Genomic DNA, 19,023 nt, shown 5'->3' with positions numbered 1-19,023 from the left:
GTGCGTGCTTTGTTATGTATCGAAAAGTTCCAATTTTACCTAGTTAAGTTTAAGTAAGTTTACCTATCAAAGATGAAGCAGCATCATTTCTCCAAAAACTGAAAGGGAAACCTGAAAACCTGAATTTTTGTTTGATCCAATTTGAGGATTTTATTTTGTTTGTTTATTACATACTTACTATATTAATGTAATTTTTTTTACCATGCATGTAAATTAATTCAATAAATAATGTTTATTCAAAATCAACATTGATTGTCTTCTTTTCAAAATAGGGGGAGGGGTAGTATCGACTTGTGCAAAAATATTTTGGGGTAACGGTTCGAAAAATGTTCCCCGACTGCTGACAAAGATGAAGAAGAATATGGAAGTCTGGGCACTTACGGGGCTAACGTCCATCATAAGCTGGTTTAAGTTATCACTTTACACACGTGTAACATTCACCAATTCTACCCATGATTGACAACCACACTACTCAAATTCTTGAAACTTCTATATATATGGTTCAATTTCGAAACATAGTGCTTGAATCACTAGAATTTCACTAGAGATGTCAAAAAAATTCTATGTTGAGATGTCGAGGAATAATATGAAAAATAACTCCTATAATTGGAGATAATCCAGATTTGTATTTGATAATAACAAGTATTTGTACATACTCAAAATGTTACCAATCTTTTTGTTAAGGTCTTAACTATATGTACACAATTATAGTCTGCAGGCTTAAAAAACACCTGTCCGAAATGTGTTAATGTATGTACGTGGATATGAAAAAAATGTATGCGGTAATTGATATGAATTTTTTAAAATTATTTACATCTAGTTTTAAATGTTAAAATTACTGTAAAATTTGAAGAGCCCTTGAGGTGATTTTTACAAAGACAGCATTTAATAAATTGTCCATTGTTATTAATTATTATTGAGTAAGTAGAATAAGTACTGAGTCAGAAAGCTCAATGTTGATCAATAATCCTGAAACTATCCGGAGCATTGGTCTGTATGTTCCCGATAGTTACCTAAGACAGTGTCGGCATAGATTGTTTCACATTCCTATACACAGGACCAACATGCCGATGGTTATGCCTGCAGGAAGAGCTACAGCTATGTTGAACATGACATTGGATATTTATCTGTTCCATGTGTCGGAAGGAGTTTTCCGAAGCGGGATTCTTCTACACCTTGAAGTCTTCTTGCTTACTTTTAATATATATGCCTTGAATATTGTTTGTTATGTATGTATTAATTTTTTTTGTAAAATAAAATTGAAAATTGAATACGTTACTATTTTGAGGACTTAGGCATTTTGAAACAGCAATAATTTAAATGGTCAGCATATTCATTTATTGGATAATAATATAATAATAAAGCACCGTTTTGTAAGAAATCATTTCAAGGGCGCTTAATATTTTGGTTTTGATGAGCTTTAAATGTTTTTTGCTGACAAATATAGTAAGTTGATCCACGGATTGTGGTCAGCAAGTAGAACAATATTGGTAAGCAAATAATTTTATTAGATAGGGTGAGGACCTGTGTGGTCAAACGGATCTGCGATGTGAAGTGGTGGGGCAAGTTAACAAGGCTGCAGTCATCTCAGGAAGCCTGAAAAATTCTTTATGGAAAAACCCTGAGATGAAGATCGGCAGCAAAATCAAAATTTACAAAACTTGTGTGCGACCCATCATGACATATGGGATCAAAAGTAGACTCCGTAGGCACAAAAAACGCGCTCAGAGTGTCAGAAATGAAGACTCTTAGAAGTATATCTGGCAAGAGTCTACGAGATAGAATAAGAAACGCCAGGATAAGGGTAATATGCGAGATCGAAGATGTCGCTAGGTGGGGAAGACGACGAATGAGACAAATGTGAGAAGAATGGAACCATCCATACTCCCTTACATTGCACTGTATGGCCAATCCCAAGGTAATCCCAGACCACCAAAGAGATGGAAATCGACATCTCAGGAGGTTAATCCCTCTTAAAAATAGGCCACAAGGCCTACAAGCAGAAGTAGACAATAACTACAAAATTACTTCTATAGCTATTTAAGTATATATGCAACAACGTAAAAAGAGGCATATCAATAAGGAGATTTAACTTTTTGTCCGTAGTTGGGACAGTCTGTGATGCCTTTGATGATTCCAACATGCGTTAGCCACACAGTTTGTGACAAGGCAATATTCTCGATTCAAACTGTTCAAATTTTTTCTGGGGCAAGTGTTGCCATTGTAACGATTTTTGGCTTAAAATGAAGCAAATTTTTGTATTTCTGACATCCGCTGTAATAAACTTGTTTAAAAATTTTGTTTTATATGGGGTCACATGATAAAATTTGGTAATTTTGACTTAAGCAATCTTCGTAATAAGACAAAACATATTTCCATCTTCCTCACGCCAAGTTTTACTATAGTAACTTGAGCTCTTGCATTCGAGAGACACAGATAATGTGGAAAAATGAGGAAAATTTCATATTAAATTGAATATGTCACATTCTACAATGTTTAAAATCAGGCATTTCCCAGTTTGTAAAATAATCCGATTAGAGTATTGCATGCATCCAAATAAAAGGGTCTGTGATAAATAAAACCTTTCTCAATCCGTAGATGACTCTAGTGAACTCACATGTACAGTGTTACACTTATGTATGTAGGTATGTAGGAGTTCCAAAAATTGGAGTAGTGTGGTTGTCAATCATGGGTAGAATGCTGAATGTTGGACGTGTTGGATGTGTAAAGTGATCGCTTAACCAGCCTATGAAAGGTCATAAGCCCTGCAAAAACCCCAAACTTCAATCTTCTTCATCTTTGGTGAGATGCCAAAAATGCACTAGCTTTGTGATTTTACATTTAATTTTTTTTTTAAATTACTTTATTATAAAATCACTATAAGTATATCTTATTATAACTTAATACAACATATTATTACATGTAATATATTTATTTTGTACAAATTGGCTACAGCAGTTAATAAAGGGAAAAAATGTGTATATATATATTATATTCACAATGTTTTGAGAGTCAACAATTTTGTGCTTATAAAAAAGTTTTTTTTTATACCCAGACGGGTATGAAACCTGCCATTGGTTGATTTAAATGATCACTTTATACACTGTGTAACATTCACCATTGTACCCATGATTGACAACCATATCACTAAATGTTTTACACAATTCTCATTTTCGGGTAAAACTGTAAAGGTGACATTTATGGTTAAAATTTAATATATGTTAGAGACCTATTAAAAGTTTAGCCCGAGTAGAAAAATATTGAAAATAGTTATCCATTCTTGGGTTGTATCATAACTGATAAAGGTAATATATTTAGCCCTTGAGGTAGTATTTTACGAAAATGGAGCTATATAAATTATCAAAAATTATCATTATTTATCACCTGATTTTTTAAAATACTTAAAATATATTGTTTCTCTTTTTAAATAGCTACAATTGCACAGTTTTTGTTTGTTAGACATTTTCCGATCGCCATATCCGTTTAAGGGATAAGGGTTCAAAACAGTGCATTGTTTGTCATTCATAAAAATAAATCTTTATTTTTACATCACGAACTGTATTATTTATACATTTATATTATAAACACATTTCTAGTAATAATAATAAACACTTAAGTGTTTTTTTTGTTAACGCAGTGTGACCAAATCTGACATAGTCTTGTAGCATTATGGCCCAGATTTGGATTCAAACAAAAATAGTATTTAGATTTTTTTAAATCGTTTAAATTAAATTAGCCAAACACAAAGAGATAGTTGAAGTTATATTTAATGAAATAATATAAAATCAAACACGGGTTGAGGAAAAATCGAAACAATGATTAACCTCAAAGTACTGTTCGTAGTTCTGTCAACAATGTAAAAAGGCTCGACGATTTCTACGGCGTTGACCTTTATTCCCCTATACAATTATTATAATTATTTTTATATTAAAATAAACTAATATGGCAGAATAATCAATGAATTAATATGAATTTGATAAACCAACAAATAAAGCTCCATTCAAGTTCAAGAAATTTGCTTTTAAAATGGTCGCGTACAAATCACGACCTTCCGTCCATTTGACACGAATTTCATGGTAAACAAATGAAAATTTTGACATTTCCGTGTTCATCAAAAAGCTTAAAAATACGTTAAAACGCTTTTCACAAAAACCGTTTAAATTACAATCATAATTCAACAAAGGGAAACACATGTGCGAATGCAATATTACCTATTAAAAATCATAGACCCAAGTATGTTGGCTATCGCAAGAGTCGATGTTTACGCCTCGGTTTGGTAAATTCAAATACCATTCAAAGTCCAATATTGATGATATTTTTTTGACATAACACTCGTAAAAAAACAAAACGAACACGAGGCTTTCGTCAGTAGGCGAAATTCACTATTTTAACACAGAAAATGTTCAATAACCGAGTCTGAAAACAGAAACGCCGTGCAGACGCCGAAACTGCGGGAAACATCGGTGTGAAATTAGAAATGAGTCGTGTATTGTCATTTCAGGGTCATCAGGAATACCATTCCAAGTAAAAAATATATAACTTTAGGACGTTTTCTGTACATCAATTGAGACAAAATAATTATTTATAAATATTCGCCGTGTAAATGTAAACAAAAATCATGTTTTTACCTTTGAAACGGCATATAATAGATTGATAATAAAAAAATTGCAATGGCCAAAATATTATATGGTCTGGCAATTAATGTACTAAAAATCGTCTGGTATTGCGCATGACGTCACACCTGACAAGATCGTCAATGTTTCTGTTCTTACGTAACTTACTAATAACGAATGTAGGAATTATATTTTTTCTTACAAATAAAAACAGGTTTGTGAAAAAATGATGAACACAATTCAAGCAAAAGCGAGTTATGTAAAAAGGATTTTATTATTATTAAAATCCTAAAAAGGTAAGAGATGGGTTTGAATTGTATTTAAGTTAAGGACCCAACATATGTTTATCAGGGAGAAAGATTGTACATAGTATTAGTGTGGTATATACTTATATGTTTATAAATGTTCTAAATGATCTACCAAAATAAAACAAATATTATTTTTTAGTTAACGGGTTGTATTTTAAACAGTTGATTATTTTTATTGGAAACAAAAGACGATAAAAGACAGGCATAAAAAATATTTTTTTTTTTGGTTTCATGGGTTCTAAACATATCGTGATGGAAGAGAATTTAAAAAGAATACTTTGTAAAATCATGCCCATGACGTCATCCAACCTAAGTCAGTAGATGTCGTCTGTTATGACCCACGCATGACAAGGTGTATTTGTTTAAACTGTATTGAAAATATTTTTTTGTAATATTGGCTACATGAATTGCTTACTTCAGTCATGTTGTTCTGTCGGTAATATAGAGTACATATATTGACTACATTAGGTATTTTAAGCTTACTATAAAGATATCGGAGAATTAGTAGAGTTATCTTTGTCTTTCTCTTTCCAATGTAATCTAAGTAAAGGTGAAAAGAAGTAGAAGATTGAGGAGAGTACAACTGTGTAAAATAACCTTCTAGTTACGGCTTGTCACTCGTGAATTAAAAAGAAACAGAGCATATTTTTTAGAGCCTTGTCTCTTTTGAATTGGTACACAATTCGGAGTTAATAAGTTAAATGTAAAGTTTCGTATATTATAAGCTTGTGTTTTTACTCATGATTCAATCGGTATTACAGATTACAGTGATCGATTTTACGTTTTGTATTTTGACAGCCGGTGAAAATTAATCGCAAATTTCTTAACCAGACTTGATCTGTGTTATTATAATACTATTAATTAAAAGAATTTAGTATAATTATGGTGTTAACTTCTTTAGCATAGAGTGCCCGTTGATCACCAATAATCTAACCATAAAAGGATATTCAATTGAGTTAAAAAATGGGGCTTTTATCAGATCCTGAAACTGGACACAGCAAATGGGCTCAGTTATTAATGAAATCTCACAGGCCGTTTTGTTTTTTCCTTTGCATATCAGCCTATGTATGGTTTTGTTTGCTAGCCCATAAATCATTCAACAATGGAAATTCGTATTCCGAAAATGCACTCCTTCCAGGTAAATAACTTATTTATTTTGTATATATCAGCCTTGCTTATTGGTTTCCTTGAATGTTGGATTCATTATGCTATTTTATTTTTTATCATAGGTTTGGTGAGATCGGAATTTGTCGATGACGGTACAGCTAAGAGACTTTTAAGTGATCTTGAAGAGGAAGTAAAGGTATTGAACATTTAAAAAAAAACTATCCTGATCTTATTTCATTGGCGAATAATTATATATAATTTTTGACATCTCATCAAAGATGAAGGAAAATATGGAAGTCTGGTCATCTATTAGTGAGATGAAAAGAAGCTTTTTATTGAGCAGAAACTCTTATATTAGTATGTTTCTGCTCAATAAAAAGCTTCTTTTCATCTCACCAATAGATGTCTCTACTGAAGTTCTAGTGATTCAAGAACAATGTTTCTGAATTGGTTCATATATATAGAACTTCCAAGAATTTGTAGTGTGGTTGTCAATAATGAGTAGAATTGGTGAATTTCATTAATTGATTCGGCAGTCACTTTGTGGTAAAATTTATCCATCTTTAATTAAAGTTTTACTTAGTTAATGTTACACGTGTGTAAAGTGATCACTTAAACCAGCCTATGACGGTCGTCAGCCCCGTAAATGCCCAGACTTCCATATTCTTCTTCATCTTTGATGAGATGTCAACAAATAATATGAAAAATCACTCCTATAATTGGAGATAATCCAGATTTGTGAACAAGTATTTGGACACACTCAAAATGTTGTAAATAATTATATGTTTGCTTTCAACACCCTCATTTGTATATTATAGTTAAAATATTTTTTTTTGTTAAAAAGTATTTAACACGGGGTCCGCAAAGCAAAAGTTCAATGGGACGGGTTTTTATTCTAGTATAGCACTGGTGTTTTGTATTTTTTAACACATCTCATGTAAAACTAATGAACATTTATGTGGCTATGCAAGAACTAAATATTCTAAAAAAAATAGTTGATGGTGTACAAAATACACAGTATAGTAATAATTCAAATATATTGTCAGTTAATTGTGTTGATTTTTTTTAAAGGAGTAACCTGCAATGCTTATATTTCAAAGGCTGGTAGGATAGTAAGGAAACGGAAGGTAGATGTGAAAAATACATCATAATTACCCAGACCAATTGAAAAAAAATCTTTCATAAATTTATTCAAATTGGAGGGAATTAATTAAACCCGCGACGCCAGTTTTGCAGTCAAGCGTCTACCCAACTACGCCACGGTGCCTATCTATCCAATTCTAAAAAAAAATACAATTTTGTTTTACAATGCTTTAGTCAAAGTTTGTGATTTTTAAAATATCGAGAATACTAGAAAAAATGTGTAGGAATGACCCAATTCCATCGAATTCTATGAATTAAAAGTTTCTAAATATACTTTTTACAATAAAGCGCTCTATTAATTGCTCTTAATAATTATTGACTATCCAATTTAGTACAAAAATAGTACCTATTTTTTTGTTAAGCGTCTTTAACACATTATTGTCGGGTGTTTTTTTCATCAACCTCAACCCTAATTATACTCGGACAGTCTGCCGCCCGACCCCAGTATACTAATCACAAGTAACCGCAAACCCAATTCCCGTCTGTACAAGGTTTTCGGCCATCTCTCACACTCTACTAAAATTTAGCAAATAGAACGCTTATAAGCGTCTCCTGCTCTACCAAAAGTATATATAAGACGCTTATAACCCTTTCCGGTCCCCCAAAATAAAAATAAAAAATCTAGGTAGACAGTTACATTCCAATTGGAAAAAATCCTTTGTCCCCTGCTCCACATACTGTTGTAATAGATACAAGTGGCAAAAATGTAAGCTTGGAATTTAAATAAATAATACTAATGAAAAAAATGTCGAATAACATCCAACATGGGACCTAAGAGGAAAAAATCGATGTCGAATGAGATTCGACATTGAACCAGTAAGGGTTAAGCATTTCCTGCAAACTGTTAATTGATACATCAAATCTGCATTTTAATTTGTGAAATTTTTTTTTTAGGAAAACTATGAAACGAAGGACACAATGCCCATCCCGTGGTTTGTGGCTAAAATGAGGCAGTTAAATCTTGATGTGTACACCCACAATTTCACTCTGAAATTCCCTCTCGGATTGGAGCAGGTATGAACATTTACTTATTTATAATTTATATTTGAAGCACTAACTTCGTGATTTTCCATTTTATAATATAACAATAACGTATATAATGAAATAAACAATCAAATAAATACTCAAATAATTGTTTGATTTAAATATTTACAATAAAACATAAATGTGGAGTTCTACAAATTAAACGCCAAATCAATAAATAATTTAATTAGTTTGTAACTCGCATGTGCGTGCTGATAAAAGAACATGGAGAGTATAATAAAAATGTTACTTTGTTTTAAAATCACTATAAATATTTTATTATAACTTAATTATAATGTCTACTGGTTTCGAAGCTAACCGCTTCTTAATCAAGACTGAGTATTAATCAGTCTTGATAAAGAAGCTTCGAAACCGGTAGACATTATAATTAAGTTATAATAAAATATTTATATTGATTTTAAAACAAAGTTACATTTTAATTATATTTATTTATTTATTACTTTTTAAAGTCTTGTGTCGGGTTGTGATCCCGTGGTTAGTGTGGTGGACTCTTGAATCAGAGTTTCTGGGTTTGAACCCACTCACAATTTGAAACCTATTTTTGATAATGACCCCCTTACGCTCACACAAATAGTATGAAATTGAAGTATTTAAATAAATAATGATGTAGAAATATCAAGAAAACGAATTAAAGTATACAAAAAGTATTAAATAAATGTATAAAAAACAGTTTATTTATTTATTTAATATGGTTACAATGTTTTTACAATTTCAATTATTTTTTAAAACATTTCTATCTTAAAATTAAGAATGCAATTCTCTCCAAAAAAGAGACTGATCTCTTGTGCTTGGAGAGGGACTTGTTTTACAATTTACAATGAATTTTTATTGAATTTTTTTTTTTCTTTCTTAGATAAACATCTATAAAATTCATTTAATTTATATTTTAAAGTATTTTCTGTAAATTGATTCCTTTATGAAACTGACGAATGCCTCACTATTTTGACAGAAATTTTACGGGGAAAACGTGTATGGGATTCTACGTGCCGGTCGCTCGGCGTCCACCGAAGCTCTGGTCATCAGCGCCCCGTACCGCCCCCTCTCCTCGCACGACAAGTCCACCAATGCCGGGATAGCCCTCATGCTGGCCATGGCTAAGTTCGCAAGATGTACGACAGCTTATTCTCGTGTGTAGTTGAACCGATCACACACTAGACATGACTCAGTGTCGTGGCACACCAACAAGTCATAACACTAACATATCGTAGTCATACAGGAGAAAGTGACCAAGTGCATTTTTTACAAAAACGTGATCATTGACTATTTGATATCTTACTAGCTTCATATTGCCATGAAAAAAATTCCAAATGATTTTAAGCTTGGAAGTGTAATATAAAGACTTGTTAAAAATTACTTACTGCATTGATGTTTATTTTCTTATCAAGCAAAAGTGACTTAAATGACGCTCCTGAACATTTTACATTTTGGTAGTTGGTCACTTTCTCCTGTACGACTATGATATTATATTTTGAGATCTCATTATAGACAAAGATCAAGAAATATATCGTAATATCAATCAATAATATGTATTCACAACATTTTGAGTGAGTCCAAATAGTTGTTCACAAATCTGGGTTTCTCCACTTATTTATTTTTTATTTTGGGAGTTATTTTAACATTTTGACATCTCAACATAGATGAAGAAGAATATAGAAATCTATTTACGGGGCTTATGGCCTGCCATTAGGCTGGTTACACGCATATAATGTTATCACTTTATACGCGTGTAACATTCACCATTCTACCCATGATTAACAACCACACAACTCAAATTTTTGGAACTCCTAGATATATCATTAATCTCATAACACTACATACATATGAGTTCACTAGAGCCATCTATGGTTGGATTAAGGAAGCTTCCTGGTAGATTTACATATTGACTTTCCGCAGCTCGCAAGTATTGGGCCAAGGACCTGATATTCCTCATCACGGCCCACGAGCAGCTGGGGGCGCAGGCATGGCTGCAGGCCTACCACCGCACCGGCTCCTCCTGGCTGGAGGCCGGAGAGCTGCGGGGCCGCGCCGGGGCCATACAGGCCGCCATCAACCTCGAGATCTCCACTCTTTCAGTCAGTGAGTCACACAAACACTTAACACACTGATAATAAATTTTCATAATTTATATACCGCCATTTTCGTTAAAAATTACCTCAAGGGCGCTTCTCTGTCAATAAATTGGGGAAAAGACGGTAGTGGAAATAATTTAGAAAACAAATCGCTCACTCCTTTCAAGAACGTCATAAATCGAAATACGTAAATTTTTAGTTGTGCACGTTTTCATAATGTCCAGAAAATGTACTATATCCCAGCAAAAGAGACATATTTTTAAATTAATATTTACCCGCTACAGGGCAGAAAGTGTTGTTTTTGCATTTTGAAGAAAGGTAAACCTTATCCGCACCCCAATGGTGCATAAGGCACTGTATTATACAAACACAGTGTTATCTTGATCGTTAACACACGAAGGAAAGGTAATCAGCCCTCCGCTTCAGGTACCAGTCCAGGGTAATATTAAATTAATATTAGAGTGAAAAAATCACTTATATTTATTTGCCCCCCCTGAGAATCGAACCTGGGACCTCCAGAACGGTAGTGGAGCGTGCTGACCATTACTCTATGGAGGCGGACTTTGAAGAAAAGGTATACTAAATATTTTTCAAATGGAGAAAAAACCTTCAGGTTTTACCTAAAAAGATCTGTTGCACAGTAAAAAGTTCAATAAGTGGCTTGATATTTATTTTTAATACATTGTATTATATTTTTAAACTTTAAAAGCGTTCTCCTGAAAAATCAAGTTTTTTGATTTATGACGTTCTTGAAAGGAGTGAGCGAAATGTGTTTTTAGTTTTTTTCTAAATATCATCTTGCTCTCATTATTTCTTACTACTGGTGGAAGAGCATTCCACGCCATCGATCCTGCAACAGCGAAGGCACTAAGGATGGGAAAGGTATTTCTACCCGTTCGGTCGATTGATGCTTAAGGACAGGAAGGGTTTTTTTTTTACCTTATTTCAAAGACAAAGGGCATTGGCATTGTTTAAAGACAAAGGGCATTGTTTAATGTTTTTGTGTGAATATTATGTACCAGTCTCTTTTTTAAGGTGTTAACTATATGTACACAATTATCGAATCCCGTCGCCAGCGGTCCACAGAAAAACTCATCCCAAATGTGTTAAGATTACAATGTGGATTTTGCAATAAAATGTATATTCAGAGCTTATTATATTTTCAATTATAGTAGGATTCCTTATAATTTCTTTTTTTTAGATATAAGCATACAAATGTCTGAATTTTTAATGTTCTTAGAATATGACACTAAACTGAAATATCTGACTGAAAATTAATGAAATTTTTTTTTCGCCAAATAGAAGTTATGTTAAAGCTATTTGCACAACATAGTCAAAACGTTAATGTCCATATGGAATTGGTGTCCAGGTTTTCATGAGTAAAATGGTCGTTTTTCCAGAATATATTGAAGTAAAAGTGGAAGGACTGAATGGCCAACTTCCCAATCTAGACTTGGTCACTCTAGTACACAAGATGTGTGTGCAATCGGGTCTGCCTCATGCATATAAAAATAGGTATTTATTACATTCTTTTTCTTCTTCCTCATTCCATGTTCGCTCCCTACGTGGAGTTATTTAATGTTTTTGTACAAGTATTCTTATCAACATGAGAATGACGGTTTTTATTTTTACCTGTTCATGAGAATGTAGTCCTCAAAAGTAGCCGTGTTTACATTAAATAAACTCAAAAACGAGTGGCTTTATGTATCTGTTTAATTTTATGTATTTAAACTAATGAATACATACTCCAAATTTGTTTACATTGTATGTATTTGGTTTTTATACATGGCCAAAACAAGTTGCTCTTCAGTCCGTCCTATCTTGTGCTATATCCTTGAATCCTTATCCAGAATTCCTTCCGGACCATCTTTTAATTTAACCAAAATTTTAGTTGTCCATTTGTGGGGTCTTTTCTTGCAACATGTCCTGTTCATAGCCACTCAAACTCAAGTCTTGCTATGCGATCCGTGACATCCGCTATTCTGGTTTTCTTCCTAATTTCTTCATTTCTTATTTTGTCTTAGATTGGCTTATGCCAAGCATGGATCTATCCATGGATCGCTTTGTGCATTTGAGATTCTCTGCGTTTCTGTTTGTCAGAGCCATGGTCTCCAGTGTATATGTACTCACTGGCAGTATGCATGATTAGTATGTTTTTCTTTTCAGGCAAGTCGTAATCTCTAGAATTTGTTTAGATGGTTAGTTAGTTAGTATAAACTGTACTCTAAGTAAAATCACCAGCTGAATAAATTTAAATATGACATTTCTCCAAAAATACGGTATTAGGTAGAATAATTACAAAATAACTTAAAACTTAAATTCTTTTGATAATTTTTGCATGAAAATAATATTTTAACTTTGCACTGGAAAGTTTTTAGGCATGTGCATACCGCCAACTCAATCTAATTCCGAGACTTATCAGTATTTTATTGTACTTGTATGATTCTGGTTAAATTATATTGAAAAGTAAAAACCAATTTATCAAAAATATTGAGTATTAAAACTGTATTTTCTTGCCGCCACCCGGTGCTAAGGTTTAAGAATCTTTTTTTTTCTTCTTCAGATTGTGACAAACTTCTAATTACACGAGTTTTCCCTATAAATCTAATACATATCGTGGTAATTAATAATTGATGTGTTTTAGTTATTCGTGGACTCCTCGACAAAGTCCCTGGAAGGCTTGGTTAACTTCACTGGCGACATTAACGTCCATGGTGACCACACAAGTGACTGGGGTAAGATTTATATTTATTGCTTTTAGATTCAGAGGGTGTTTTAAATCTCAGATTGTATTATATCTATTCACAATAGATCAGACACTGGATTATATCAATATATTTTTGAGACAAAGCATCTTTGTTTTTATTCGGAAGTATGAGCAATCCAGTGCTTACGGCCTGGAATTTGGCTGGCTTAAGTGATCACTTTATACCTTGTGTAACATTTATATTGCATTATTCATATCATTCTGAGTGTGCCCAAATACTTGTTCACAAATCTGGGTCTCTCCACTTAGGGGCTACATTTTTACATTTTTGACATCTCAACATATATAAAGAAGAATATGAAAGTCTGTAAAAACCCTTTAAATACCCTGACTTAAAACCATGTTGGAATAATTTTTTAATGATGTTTATACGCACTGCTGTTGGATTCCCTACTTCCATTTTCTTTTGTATAAAAATGATAGATACTACTCAAGTTAAGACACCTTCTTCCTGGCTCTATACCAACTTATCGTCTTTGTAGACTGTTGGGGTCTGCTCTCCTCGTCCTCAGGTTGTAGGTCCTTCTATCATATATAACGTCACCTAGGTCATGCCTTCAAATCATGTTATCTTTCCATGAATATTTTGGTCATCCTTTAGATATCTTTCGAGGAAGATCCATAACGATCGCCTGGTTTACGAAATGTTCGGTTCAATTCAATTTATTTATTTATAATTAACACATTCAATTTTAAATTTAAAGCGTAAACATTAACAAAAAATCTAAAATAAGCAAGAATACTTTTGTTAAAGACACATGGAACAGATCAATATCCAGCGTTATATTGTTCAAATTAAATAAAATGTGTAATCGAATAGACATTCATACATACATGTTCAAGTTCTTTACGTCCTATGTGCCCATACCGTCTCAATTGAAATGCACCTATAATATATACATATTTTGTTATATTAACATTGTTTTCATAATTTTTTTATCTTATAGTTTTCATCAGCCTGAATGAAATTGAGTTAGTTAGCGTATGATCTAACTAGAATTAGAGTGGTGGATTTGTGTTGCCAGGTGCCCACTGGGAATCACGGGCTTTTCCACCGCTACGGCATCGAGGCGGTGACGCTCATGTCGGCAGGGCAGGGAGGCGGCGGGGGGCGCCCGGCGCACGCCCTGGAGGCGTCCCTGCGGAGCCTCAACAACCTGCTGGAGCGCTTCCACCAGAGCTACTTCTTCTATCTGCGCACCGCCACCGACAGATTCCTGTCCATAAGTAAGTCTCTTTTGACAAAGATGTTTGCGGATCGGCTGCGTCTTGAAGCGATCACACCGCCATAAATCAATGGCGATTCTGTTATAATCCGACTAAGGTTTTTTTTTTCATTTATTTATTTGAATTAATAACAGCAATACATATAAAATAAAACATTAAAAGATTATACATAAAATCAAGCCAATTACAGTTAACTGCAGAAATACAAAAAGATTAATACAAAAGTAAAGTCCGCCTCCGTAGTGTAATGGTTAGCACGCTCGGCTACCATACTGGAGGTCCCGGGTTTTTTTTCATAAACATTTATTGTGACATGTGTTTCGATACTTTCTGCATCATTTTCGGTGTTTCAAAATGATGCGGAATCCATTGAAACACGTGTCACAATAGATTTTGAGAAATAGTAAAACTTAAATTAAAAATATACTGTAGAACGGGGCCTCTGCTACTTGAACTTTGATGTGTTACTTGAGCCCAGTACAAAAAAATATTTAGATTGTGGTATCGATCGAAGTATCGTGACAATAAGTGTTACCTGTCAGGGAAACAATAAATCATGTCGATACGTTCATTATTGTAGACCAAATACAGATTTAATTTTTTTTTTGTAGTGGGCTCAAGTAACACATCAAAGTTGTCAATCAAGTAGCCCCGTTCTACGGTAGTTTACTTTATTACAATATCGCTAGCATTTATGTTTTTCGATTGACATTTGCTGATTGACTCTTCCAGTGCAGGCCCTCCACTTTTTGATGTTATTGGACCATCTTGGTTCACCACCCACGCTTTTGCGTCCTGTTCTAGGCCTCCAGTCCAGTACCCTTTTCGTCCGTCTATCTCCAGACATAGGTACCACATGACCTGCCCATATAATATGTGTGTCTCTTGCCAGGTCAATACATGCCGCCTCTGGGGCTACTAGTTGGTGCTCTCTTCATTCGATCCTTTGCCCTCTGGCTGGCCTCACAGAAAGATGAAATCAGCAAGAAAGAAAAATCCCCGGCAGCCAAGGTCGACGCTAAAACCGATGAGGGTCCGAAGAATGATGATTCAGCGGATGACAAATCAATCAGCGATGATTCAATCACCGAGAGTGTCGATGATGTCAGTACCATGAAACCAAATCATCTCAATTTAATGAATTTGCTGATTATGTTCCTGACAATCCATGCGGTCGGATATGGGGTCATGTCTTCTCCGCAACTCATAAGCAAGCTGGGTGAGTACTTAAATATTCATTAGTTAAAATTTCATTTACTCTGTACATATGTACAATTTATCATAACATTAACCTACCTGGATCTAAGAGGGAAATTTGAAATTCACATTAAAATAACATTTTACTAGATGTTAATGTTACACGTGTGTAAAGTGATCACTCAACCAAGCCTGTGACAATCATAATTCTTGGTAATTAATGCTCAGAAATCTATATTTTTCTTCATCTATGAATCTATCTATTCTTGCATATTTTCGATATTAATATATCTTAATGTATACGCTTCAAATTTTAAGTTAGTAATGTGTATGTTAATTGTAATTAAATTGTAAAAAAAGTGGTTAAAACAAAGGTGTTCAATTTTATAAAGTTTATAAAATGTGCCACAAAGTATCTGCGAAAAACATTCAAGAAAAAGTAAATAAATTGAATTGAATTGAAGATTGAGATGTCAAAAAATGCTATATATAAGACTGTCTGAGCATGTTTGGTATGTTTCCTCTTTCAGGAGTCAAGTACTTCTCTCTGCCAACCGAAGAGGCTGTCTTCTACGGCCTCCTGATCATGACGTCTATGAGCATCTTCGTCCTCCCCAGCGTCCTGAACTCCCTGTTTTGCAGCGCGGCAACCGCGGGGCCGGGGGAGGGGGGCAAGCGGCGCGCGCTGCTCATCATGTCGCTGCTGGCGCTCGCCACACTGGTTCTGACCATCGGGATGCACAACTTCTCACTGGGATTCTGTCTCGCGGCGGTGTTTGTGCCGATGGCGCTTTCGGTATCAGACAAGCCGGCCGGGTATGTGAAAACCTTTTAATTATACTTACTTACTTTAGCCTTGTTCTTGTATCTAGTATTGAACGAAGGCCTCCCTCTTGGGCTTGCACAGTTCTCTGTTGGATGCGACTCTCTTCCAGTGTAGGCACTTTCCTAATGTCATCGGACCCATGCTTCTGCGTCCTGTTCTAGGTCCAGTCAAACACCACACTTGTCCATCTATCCTCAGACATAAATACCGCATGACCTGTCCAGTTCCACTTTTGTTCCGTGATTCTGTTTGAGCCACATCTGTTACCTCAGTATTTTCCCTTATCCAATTTGGATTTTAATTAGAGGTGCTTAATGTCCGCCTCCGTATTGTAATGGTCAGTTGCTCGGCTACCGTACTGGAGGTCACAGGTTCGGATCCCAGGGGGGGGGGTTAGATAAATATAAGTGATTTTTCACTCTAATTTTTATTCAATATTACCATGGACCTGAAGCGGAGGGCTGATCATCTTGCTTCATGTGTTAATGCTTAAGATAACACTGCGTTTAAATGATGTGGTGATGTATACACCATCGGGTGCAGATGAGGGTTTGAAGAAGTGGAGAATTACTTTATATATATGTATAGCTTACTCTAATTGAACCTATCAATAATCTTATTAACGAATAATAATAAATAATGAATGTTTTTTCTTCTTCTCTAATGGCAAATATAATTCACAGGTTTGGAAAGCATTTCATGAAGCTGCTTTGGTTTTTTCTACATCCTCTGATACTGGCCATGCTCATAGTGTTCTGCTACACCAAGTACAGCTTCCCGGAGGAGAATGCCAAAGGGATAATAATGCGGGGAATAAGTGCTTCCAAACAAGCCATCATGTTCTCCGTGGTCGACGGAATGGTAACTTATTGTTCAATCATCTCTGCTGTAGCTTCATTTTTCTCCAAATTTCAAAGTGTAAATATTAGATAATGTTTTTTTAAAACAATGTTGCGTATAGCCGAGAATGCCAATGCGGCGTATACAGTTGATACTTCGTGGCTAAAATAAGACACCAATGTGGTATACACAGTGGTTAAATTGTTAATATAATTTGATATTTACATCAAATAAGCTTTCTATTGATGATATAATATTAGCTTTCATATTACGTTGTATGATAGATGTTCCAAAGGAAAGAATGCAAGGCTGAGATAAGCATTATAGATAAAATTAAGAAAGGTGTGTTTAGATGGTTTGGGCATGTGAATCGAATGAGCGAAGAAAGAATAGTAAAACCAATTAATAAGGTGAAAGTGGTTAGTAATAGAAGGAGAGAAAGATCGAGGAAAACTTAGCATGATTAAGTATTTCAAATACTTGAAAGTGGTCAAGTCAGGAGTCGGAGTAATCTGCGGTTATGAGGAGATGCATGAATGTGGAAGATTGTTTACAAAGACAGATTATTGTGGCATTCTATTCTCTCTGCCTACCCCTGCGAAGAAGCGTCACAATGGTTATAACTAACGTTAGTTTCATTAGCTTTGGGTGACTTGAATTTTATGCTATTGGGGCATATTAAATTTTAGTTTAGAATAAAAAATATATTTTTCCAAAGCAAATTGATTGAATATTTTCATAAATAACTTTCTTCTCTTCTTCTTCTTCTTATTGTAGGCCTTACGGCCTGTTTTTAAGAGGGATTAGCCTCCTGCGACGTCGATTCCCAGCTATCGGCCCATCTCTTTGGTGGTCTGCCCGGGAGTCGTCTACCATGGGGTTGGCCGTACAATGCGATGTGGGGGAGTCTGGATGGTTCCATTCTCCTCACATGCGCATACCATTGTCTTCTTCGTTGCCTTCCCCACCTAACGACATCTTCGATCTCGCATATTTCCCTGATCTTGGCATTTCTCAGTCTATCTCGAAGATAGACTGAGAAATAAATAACTTTGTGGTATATAATATGTGTCCTATTTAATTTTAACTTAATTTAATATTATTAGTGTTTAAAAATGATGCGGAATGCATCGAAACACGTGTCACAATAAATTTTAAGAAATAGTAGTATTTACCAAGTAAAACATAAATTAAAAATAATAAAAATTTTAAACTCCACGCTTAACTATGTACTTATTTTTATTCCAGATCTATGGGAATTGGCTGTTCAACATTGTTTCACTTTTCCTATTACCAATATGGATTATGTTTTGGCAAATCCTGCACTTCCAAGAATAATTATACATATCCAATATACATACATAGTTAAAAATTGTAAATTTATAATTTTAATTAAATTTAATAGTTTAGCGTAATGAGATCTCTGTAATTCGATTTCCAGAGGCGAGGTTGACTGACAAGTGAGTTCCGCAATATGTAATTCATGTTTCTACAAAGTTTTTCTAGTCTGATAATTTCAACAAACCATTATGTGTATATGTAATCAATATGTGTTTTTTTTTTATCTCTATCCATCATTCCATAGTATTATTAATTTTATTGAATAAATAAAAGGCTCTCTAAAATTAGTTTTTTTGAATATTTATTTTACCAATTTTTTTATTTATGTATAGATTTGGCGTTTAATTTGTAAAATTCTTTTTTAATTTATAAATTAAATGTTAAAATGAAACACTGATTGATACAGTCTGCTAAATAGTATTTGTGACAGTTGTTTCGCTTTGTTATGACATTTTCAAAGTAATGTGAAGATTAAATTAAATAAGAAGATATGATACAAGAAGATTAAATAAGGACCATCAGTCCATTTAATTTTCACATT

General features: G+C 34.0%; 2 protein-coding genes across 3 annotated transcripts in view; one reads left to right on the top strand and one right to left on the bottom strand.

Annotated features, from left to right (window-relative positions):
* The window catches only part of LOC148313339 (sister chromatid cohesion protein PDS5 homolog B-like), a 33,072-nt gene extending 28,586 nt beyond the window's left edge, over nt 1–4,486 (bottom strand). The window contains exon 1 of one of the 2 annotated variants that reach the window (XM_088264167.1): nt 4,212–4,486. The gene's annotated coding sequence lies outside the window, so the exon portion shown is untranslated. The remainder of the gene's footprint in view (nt 1–4,211) is intronic. The other variant, XM_088264160.1, reaches the window with a different exon arrangement.
* A 1,216-nt stretch (nt 4,487–5,702) lies between these two features.
* On the top strand, nt 5,703–18,766 carry LOC148313338 (GPI-anchor transamidase component GPAA1-like). The gene is made up of 12 exons (XM_088264235.1): nt 5,703–6,059; nt 6,151–6,224; nt 8,066–8,185; nt 9,165–9,324; nt 10,109–10,291; nt 11,685–11,799; nt 12,929–13,019; nt 14,077–14,278; nt 15,171–15,497; nt 16,006–16,291; nt 16,985–17,162; nt 18,390–18,766. Exons 1-12 carry the CDS (start codon nt 5,885–5,887, stop codon nt 18,477–18,479), a joined length of 2,001 nt encoding a protein of 666 aa, XP_088120361.1. The 5' UTR covers nt 5,703–5,884; the 3' UTR covers nt 18,480–18,766.
* Nucleotides 18,767–19,023: the final 257 nt, after the last annotated feature.

The sequence above is a fragment of the Brachycentrus maculatus genome, unplaced genomic scaffold (assembly GCF_059751285.1).
Source record: "Brachycentrus maculatus isolate JH-2025_06_01 unplaced genomic scaffold, ASM5975128v1 h1tg000015l, whole genome shotgun sequence".
Lineage (NCBI taxonomy): Eukaryota > Metazoa > Arthropoda > Insecta > Trichoptera > Brachycentridae > Brachycentrus > Brachycentrus maculatus.
This window is presented reverse-complemented; position numbering and strand designations above follow the sequence as displayed.